We start from the raw sequence: 9324 nt of genomic DNA on the forward strand, positions 1-9324 counted from the left end.
GTCAAATTCAAAAGCATTCCAAAGGACTGCCAACCAATTGAGTTTATTAATGTAAAAGTTATTTTAAGTATCTTTTTTATGGTGTTCAGTTGTACTTAATTAACAATGGAAGAATTGAAAGAATTTGTCATGGGTATATTTTTTATTTTGGACGTAAAAAAGTTTTCCACTTAAATCCATAAATATACAGGTATTTTTAACTTTGCATGGTCTGCAACCATGGCAACGACACAAATACAAGTGGATAAAGAACAATTTGTCCTGCTGTGGGCCAAGCTTCATTAAATACTCCTCAGACTGTGCAACCATCTGATGCTGCACATTTCAAACAGCGTTGCAACCAAATGTTAACATAACCGAGCGGACAATGGCTTCTTTAATGGAGGACCACACCATAAAGCGCCCCAACTAGTCACAAGGCTTGCTCAAATGACTGTGAGCTGTTTTTATCCTTCCCATCTTCACATGCAAACACACAGCAGAACCACAGAACTGGTCTGAACTCTTGTCAAATTTGACTTATCCACATTTGACAAATCTGCAGAGGTCAGGGGTCATGAGCTTTGCATCTTTTTTTGATGTATTGGCAGAGGATGAACATCGTGGTGACATAAGTTAGGAAAAAACACAGATGCATTAAACAACAGACACAAAGCATTTTAAGTGAAGACAGTAAAGTACAACAGAAACATTGATGCAAACACAAAAGCACCCAGTACCGTAAGATTTAGACTAGAACTGCAGGGTACAAGTGTTTCTTTTAAAATATTTCCTAGTGTTCTTTGTCTATTTATCATAAACTTCATAATGTTAATTTACAGGATCTGCCGCCACATCCAAGACGAGGCCCGTTAATGGTGCTAATAGTAAACATCCAGCCAGCAGTAGTAAGGCTTTATCGGAGGCACGGATCATTGTTCACATGTCACAAAAAGATCCCTCGGCCTCTGGGTGCTCTTTTTCCTCTCTCCGTGGCCTCCCTCCCTCCCCTCCCCTCACCTCCCCTCCCTCGCCGCCTCCCTTCGTCCTTCTCTCTCAAGCAGCCCCTTGGGAGCGCGAGGGTTGAAATGACACACAGTGGCTGACTGTCGCCCAGGGGCCCCGGTTCTGGCCTTGGCTGGCTGGATCTGTGTGGCAGCTGGTGAGCCCGCTGCCCTCTCTCTGGCCTGCAGCATCAACAGTGGTGGTAGTGGGACTGATTGGAGCCTCACTCTGATCTCTGACTCCGAGGCTGACGCTCAACTGCTCACTGCTGCCCACACGGCTGGTGGTGTGGAAGTGGATGCAATCAGGAATACACACACACACACACACACACACATGCTGAACTGTCCAGTGAAATGGCTGAGAGTTGCATGCGAAAAACATAAAATCCTAAGAAAAACAAACCAACGCCACAGTCATGATAGGGATGAGAGCTGAGAGGGACCTCTTTAATCATCAGGGCAGAGAGATGGCAGAGTGACTGTGGTCATTACGGGGTCATGATGTTGAACCAGCAACCACATGTATTTGGATAAACTGGTGTTGAAAACGCTTTCATATGGCCTAAAGGAGGCTGCTTGCGCTTGGGACATAATGTACTGTCAGTTAAGTAACATCTCTGAAGGCTTCTTTTAATACTTGTAATCGCATGTTCATAGTTCAGATTAGACAAAATAAATCACCATTCAACCACCATTTATAAATAGAAACAAGCTAGCAGCAGTTTTCCCCGCAAACCCGTACAGACTTCCCTTTGCAAGGCAACCAAACAAACGAGACTTCCAAAAGTGAAAAACGCACGCAAAAAAAATGACAAACAAAAAGCATATAAGAGCAACGTAACATTTTTGCTCCCAAATGCAGAATAAGGGTTAAGACACCAAACTTCTTGTGAAAAGTGTTGAATGATTAAGTTAAAGTCAACAGCCAATGGCACTGGGCATGAAATTATTAAAAACACTGACATTTCTTTTTGAATATGAACTGATTTGGCTTTTATTAGTTAGCAATCCTTTAATGGAGTTTCAGTACCGCCTACACTAAAACAGCTCTTTACTGATTTTCAAGGTTAAACACCTATTGTAGAAGATCCAAACAGCAAACAGGCAGAGGTCATGTATGTCACCAGGACAAAACATAAAGGCAGGAATCATGATATGAACAACAGAAATACAAATCTTGGATAACCATGACTATGTGGAAACGTGATGATTTTAGGAGACTTTTAGCCCGGGTCCGGTCCAAAAGACGGATGAGATTGTGACTAGTCAGGTTTGGGGGAGAGGGGGGTGGGGGTGTCAGGTCTCAGTGGTGTTTGCTGGTGTAAATTCTGTTCTTGAGCACAACTACGGGAGGAAGGGGGTGCCGGATGCCGGGGTAGTGCTGAATGTGGTCGAACCATCGTGTCACATTCACATACTGCTCCTTCTCCTGGACGGCCAAGTCCACCTGAGGGAGAGAGGAGAGGTTCATCTGATTATAGACACAGAAACATCAGCCTCCACATGTGGAAGCCGGTGAGGTTGACAGTAAAGAATCCATTTCATACAACATGCTTTTATATTTTTATGTAATTAAACAATGTCCTGTCCAGACAGTGCTCCCGGATTATTGGAAAACAGTAAATGTCATTTGGACCAGTGGAAATTATGTTAATGGAATGAGATAATAAATAAATGTTCTTTTGCTGTTAAACAAAATTACTTTTATTTTGTTCCGACTATTCTGAAATTTTATCTTAGTTCCTGGCAAATACTGGATGCTTTGACTTTTTCAGGGCTTTAAAAAACAACCTAAGAAGGAAAATGTGTTCTTTCTTAAGTCAAACTGATCACAACTCATGACCACTCAGAAACCAGAACCTGTTGGTCACAAGTTAACAGTGTTTCATTTAATAGGGTCACAAGCAAAGTATGTGTCAAACATATTCCCCTGTTATTTGTCAATGCAGGTGGCAAACTACAACACAAAAATCCTTATAACAGAACACATCAGGACGTAGTTGGAAAAAAAATAAAAAATTAGACGTGTGCCTTTTCATTCTCTCATTAACTGGAATGTGGAAATTCGCCACACAGACAACAATCTCGCCTAAAAGCATTCTAGCATCAGTCAGGTTTAATGTTTGTGTCATGTTGATCTCCATGAATTGAACATCAGGACAAGCTGTGGTTTAGGGTTGGGCTAGCTGACCCCTTGTCCCCGAGGTTAAAAACCACACTGATTGCGAACCAAAGTGACGCTCTTCTGCCTGGTGGCGGGGGGCAACCTTCCATCTCCGCCACAACCACTGACATCTCTCAACATGTGATCTCTCCCTCCCTCCATCTCATTCCGTCTTCCTCGTTTCTGAACTCGCTTTTTTTCTTCTCAATACTGGGAGGCATAACAAACTTACGTGTCCCCTGGTCTGAGGCTAAAGACATCACTTTGTGCCACATCGCTTTAGTTCTCTGAAGAGAAGTGAGAAGTGTGTTTATAACCCGTGTGCTCATTGCCAACTTGTTCTGGATGCCCTTTGGCCATATGACTGGTCTAATTGTGTGTTATGCACTGTGACAAATTGCTTATTTAAGTTGTGGTTTGATTGAAGTGAGCGCTGATCGGGAGGGAAAAGGAAGGGTGAAGGGATGGATGGGTGGAGTCCTTGGAAAATGGTGGTGATAATGGTACAGAGAAACAACAAACCAATCACATGTAACCCTGAAAGTGAGATGCCACACAACTTTGGAAAAGTTTTCTCAAATGTTTAGTCATTATTATTTACAAAAAGCTTCAAATGTGTCCTAGTAGTGCAACTTAATGAGAAACAGTAAATCTGTAACTAGATTTTTTTACTTTGTATTTTTTTTTTTAAAGTAATTGTTTATTGGATTAAAATTAATCTTTTTAGTTTAAAGTCACAAGTTATGCAACATCAACCCTGACCCTAATTTAACCTCATCCGAATCCAAGTTTCTTTTCACAAACTTGCATCACTTGAAACTCAGTAGATTTATTAGCGACACATTGTAGTTAAAGGGATAACAAGCACTTGGGAATCTGAATGGCGTGAAACCTAAAATGTGAGGAAAAAAAGGTAACTTACTATGAGCGGATGGATTCCATAGAACATGAAAGTGTCAGCTAAGGTGAACTGGTTGCCGGCCATGTAGACCTTGTCCTGCAGGTAGAGGTTGAGGTCCTGAAGGAAAATAATGCAAATTAGGTCAATTTATGCCTTATGGCATGTATTTTTATGTAAACACACTCGTCTTCACACGACAGAAGAATACATTATACATTACTTGGGACAAAATGTAATTTATATAAATATAGAGCTTATAAAGCCTCCTTTAAGAGAGATGCTGTTGCTGTTGGTCACGACTTGTTCTGTTTTTCACTATACGGATTTAACGAACCGACTCTTTTGTGTTTTGCTGAAAAACAAAAGGAAAAAAAAGGAAAAGCGAAGTAGTATGCAGCTCTGTAAAATAAGACTTTAATGTAATTTTTGTTATTCTTTACAAAATGTTCCTCTCTTGATTGACCCTACAGACCTAAAGGGGCCCATGTATGACAGCCGGTTCGTTAACCTATATATCTGTGGGTGCGTGAGGTACACGAGTCTGGCTCCTAGCTTGCTTGCGTGTGTGTGTGTGTCTGCTTACTGTGCTATGTGGGTAGGAATAATATGTAACCTGAGGGGGTTTAGCATCTCTCCCTATGACTGGGGACTTAGCACAGATGCTGTACAAAACAGGCTATTTGTTTACTTCGCTACCAAATGACTACAACGCTCGCTTGCAAATCTAATGAAGCTGTCCTAAACTTGGGCATCATGATGTGTGTTTCTCAGTCCGTGGCTGTGTGTGCAAAGTCGTGCATGGAAGTGCTGGTCCCAGGGGAAGGGACCATCTTTAGCACTTGTACATTGTGCGAAGGGAACACGCCACGCACACGGAGCATCTTGGGGGCAAACGGAGTTATTGTGCGGCAAGAGTGGGTGATGCCAAACAAGGCATGAAGACTGCAGACTTCAATCGGATCCGTGCTTTTCTTAGCCTACAGCCATGGAGCTGAAGCCCAGTCGAGCATCAGAGGAGAGGCATCTCTCCTGCCCCCCCCCCCCATACCCACCCACCCAGCCAGCACATGGAGCTCCAAACCTGGGTACCTCTCTACCTGCCCCCACCTCAACTAAACCTAAGCAAAGTTTATAAGAGAATTAAGACAATGTACATTTTTACAACAACAGAGTTAGGGGCAAACACTTTGAGAAGTTCAAGACAATATAAGAAAACTGTGCAAGAATTTGTCTAATTGTTTTTTTGCCCATTGGGTTGTTCATGTACAGGCCAGAAAAGCCCAGATGTTAATTTTTATATTAAACGGAAATTGAACTTTTAAATAGCTAAGATTACCGCACAGGATATATTTACATTACTACTGCAATTCCTTGTATGTCTTCGAGAGTACTTTTCTATTTTCTTTTCTATTTTTTGTGCTTCTGCACTATACTTTTGCTCTGGTTTATGCTTTAGATGCTTGTTTAAGAAAGGAGATGCACTTATGACTTCTGGTGACTAGTAGTTCTCTTGAATACCTATGTTGAATACACTTCCTGTAAGTCGCTTTGGATAAAAGCGTCTGCTAAATGACTGTAATGTAATGTAAATGTAATGTTGCTCCAGACACCGTTTTCTATTGTTGCTGCTTTTTTACCCAGACTTGATCCAGACAGAGTGACCCCACAGAGAATTTACAGTCCCAACACAACTGTTTAGAGGCCCTGGGCCTTCAGGCATCCATTACTGTTAATAGATCAGAGCTTTCAGAATTAAATCCTGAATACCAATAGAATCTTGAGGAAAATCTCAAATTAAATTAATTATTTTTCTATATCTTTCACAATAGTGGTGCAAAAACAAAGAGCAGTCATAAGTCAGAAATCCAGCATTTAATGCAGTACATGGAGTTCAAGATATTGGTCGTCTCCTTTGACTTAAGAAAAGTGGGAACTGACCTAGGTGTAATTGCCTGTATGTTAGAGCATTTGCTTCGTAAAAAACAAAGTTTTATGAACCAACTTCTGTCGCGGCAGGAAGGACTAAGTACTAGCCTAACTGGTTTAAGGTGGGGTGACAGACTTTCCCCGATATTCAGCTATCCAGAGGTCCATAGCCAAATTGGCCTTCAGTGTATATTATCACATTACATGAGAGACAAGATGTTCTCTTCAGAAACAGGTCTCAGCTTGAAAAACCATGAGTTTCTTATCTGCATCCTGGGGTGAGAAAGTTTAAGAAGTCTTGCAGTTGACAGTTGTTTTTTTCAATTTTTTTTATCTGGGGATAATTTAATGGGAGATGACTAGGACAGGGGGCCACCGGGCAGGCACCAGAACTGAGCTGCTCAGGGCGACTTCCTTCTGTAAGTGGCACCATTAAAATATTTAAGAGGCCTGTCCAGATAACACGCTGCTGCACAGCGTGACTCCTCAGCCATGCCACAACAGTGTGTCACGCTGTGAAATGCGCAGACACACAAAGAGACAAACAAACACACACTTCATGCTGACATGACAGTGCCAAGAGGCGCCTAGCGTCCTGCAGACCAGCGGCTGCCGATCCATTTCACGCTGACTGGCGTCAGGCACATTAAAGCATTTTTCCTCTGCTGTGTGGGGCCATGTCACAGAAGGGCCGTACATCAGTCTGTATTCCTGTCGGTTGCACTTTAACTACAAACACACACGCACAGTGGCCTAGCTGGTGGACAGAGAGAGAGAGAGGGAATGTGAGAGAATCTAAGATGCTGTGGCGCCTCTCAAAGGTAAAGGAGAATGACTTGAAAAAAATATTTACAATCATTAAAAAAAAAAAAATTCTAACAGAATTAGCACTGACAAGCTAGAAGCAAAAGACAATTATTAGAACAGATACATTTGGGTCTAAAAATGCAATACAATTTGGAAGAAGATGAAAATATTTCAAAGACTTCCTTGAATATCCGCTTCTCTACCTTCAGTATGGTCTTGATGTCTTCCTTTGTGCAGCCATCCAGCTTGGTGACTCTGTACTCCAGCCACTGCTGCACCACGGCCCTGCTCTCTGCAGAGTCTCCCAGCAGCTCTGGGCGCTTGGCCTCTTTCACCAGGTGACAGGCGATGGTCACCAAGCCTACCAGTGGAGGAACATTAGTATTCTGTAGCACAGGGACCTGCATGGAGACGTGAGACAGGGAGAGAACAGTGAGATGGTGATAACAGGGGCGCGAGAAAAAGTGAATTCTATTTCATTTCATTCAAATTCAGTCGTCAGCTCTCCCTGTATTTTGCTTACATCTCCTTAAAGCACATGTTGGTTCAGCTCAAAAGACGAAGAAAAAAAAAATGCACCCTTGATACCTTTAGATATTCATGAATTAAACTGTTTGGCTCTTAGAGAGTCTTTAAATGCATTTGATTATCAACATTTCACATGATAAAATAAATAAATGAAATGAGGTTAAGTATTTAGGTTAATATCCACTGGAGTTTTCAATGTGGTTATCCAAAAATAATTGTTTGAAACATTTTCCATAAATATTAGGCTTGTTATCTTCCCGTAAAGGGGACTTGAAGATACATTTTGAGTTTTGCCTTTCTCCCTGTCTTTCACTGATCTCCTCCCTCTCTCAGTCATCAATAGAGGAATCTATAGCAGACATGACGTCCCACTCCTCCCTCACTTTACTTCAGCTGACGGGCATGCGCACAGCATGGGGCTATTTCCATTGTGCTGAGTTGTAGAAATGAGACAACTGGCATTACATGGTGCTGCCCCGGTTTGATATATCAGCCTGACCGATGAAAAAGATCACTGACAATAAACTGGCAACACAAGGTTGAAATGCCACGAACATGCCTGTATTTTCAACACACATGACTTGCTGTTAGCATTATCTAGCTAGCTACTGTGTCCTAATTACAGTAGTGTGCAAGCTTCCCATTTAATTAAATAGCGTTTTAATGCCCAAAATGGGTTCCACAAAGAAGTATGGTCATGTCACCTTTTTGTCCCCCTGTGTACTGTACTTGTTCGGCTTTTTCAATCCTAAATATTTCTCCAGCGATGATATTTCCCGCAACGCCATGTTTCTGACTGTCGGAGGGGCAGTGCAGGGTGCGTGTGACCCGATTGGGTAAAATTCTCAACTCCCGCCCACTATGGTTTGACTGACGGAAGAGTTAACCAATTAAACACAGCGTCCAAGTCCTTACGCTACGTTGCTTCAGTGAATGAGCCATCATGAAATAAAAATAAAATAAAATAAAATAAAAAAATAAAATAAAATAAAATAAAATAAAATAAAATAAAATAAAATAAAATAAAATAAAATAAAATAAAATAAAATAAAATAAAATAAAATAAAATAAAATAAAATAAAATAAAATAAAATAAAATAAAATAAAATAAAATAAAATAAAAACAGTGGGTAAACTAGAATTGTAGAAAATTATATCTGAAATGTAACACTATGAAGGGAATTCATCTCTTCCCTTTAAATGTATACATAATACTTTAGGTCATCAGTAGTGATTTGATCTGCTAGACTGATTTGTGAGTATGTTTGACCACATACCAAAATAAACTGCAACTACTTATTGAACACACCCTATCAGTACAGAATGCATTTATTGGATATGAACATTTCCCAGCATTCCATAGGTGGGCTCAAGTCGGTAATCCAAACCTCCCAAGCAGCGTGGGATGATCTGATAAAAAACGAGTGTTACGCAATGCTGCCCGTTCATAGTAACATGCCTCTTTTTTTGCAGAATTTCTTCATAAGGATTTGTGGTTGAATGGTATCAAAACGACAGTGGAAGGTCTGGACTTTCAGTCAGAAGTCCTGCAGCAAAGTGTCCCTGTCCTGTCTCTCTGTCCCTGCAGTGTGTAGTGGCTGTGACATTGTGTGTGTCCTGTCTGTGTGCATTAGCTCCATGCTTCTGTGATTTCTCCATAACGAAATGTCACCTGTCAGTCAAAATTGGTCCTATTAAGTATATACTGTCCAAGTGCGTGTGTATGTATGTACGTGTGTGTGTGTGTGTGTGTGTGTGTGTGTGTGTGTGTGTGTGTGTGTGTGTGTGTGTGTGTGATACCATAGAGAGTGACATCTGGGCTGAAGTGTCACACTACAAGCTTTTTGTGCATCTCCAGAAGTCCCCCTTTGTAACAGCTCACCTGGATGACAAGGCTCGAGGTGATGTCAGCCACTGCAGCAATACAAATCAAATTCATATTTTTTCTTTGGATTGTTATTGACATTATTCAGACTGCAATGAAATATAAAAAAACAGACTGTGGCTTAGAC

At 41.2% G+C, this 9324-nt stretch overlaps 1 protein-coding gene across 1 annotated transcript; it reads right to left on the minus strand.

The window, feature by feature from the left end:
* Nucleotides 1-1093: 1093 nt before the first annotated feature.
* eef1e1 (eukaryotic translation elongation factor 1 epsilon 1) lies at nt 1094-8130 on the minus strand. The gene is made up of 4 exons (XM_054623148.1): nt 8017-8130; nt 6988-7185; nt 4073-4168; nt 1094-2433 (listed from the first exon to the last, which is right to left on the minus strand). Exons 1-4 carry the CDS (start codon nt 8098-8100, stop codon nt 2290-2292), a joined length of 522 nt encoding a protein of 173 aa, XP_054479123.1. The 5' UTR covers nt 8101-8130; the 3' UTR covers nt 1094-2289.
* Between the last annotated feature and the right edge of the window lie 1194 nt (nt 8131-9324).

Source organism: Anoplopoma fimbria, chromosome 21 (genome assembly GCF_027596085.1).
Source record: "Anoplopoma fimbria isolate UVic2021 breed Golden Eagle Sablefish chromosome 21, Afim_UVic_2022, whole genome shotgun sequence".
Lineage (NCBI taxonomy): Eukaryota > Metazoa > Chordata > Actinopteri > Perciformes > Anoplopomatidae > Anoplopoma > Anoplopoma fimbria.

Excerpts from the sequence above, each read along its gene's own strand:
- eef1e1 (XM_054623148.1), bottom strand. The coding sequence starts at position 8,100 with ATGGCGTTGCGGGAAATATCATCGCTGGAGAAATATTTAGGATTGAAA. Across the intron at positions 4,169-6,987 it reads ACATCAAGACCATACTGAAG|GACCTCAACCTCTACCTGCA; the intron begins GTAGAGAAGCGG and ends ATTTTCCTTCAG. Across the intron at positions 2,434-4,072 it reads ATGGAATCCATCCGCTCATA|GTGGACTTGGCCGTCCAGGA; the intron begins GTAAGTTACCTT and ends TCTCTCCCTCAG.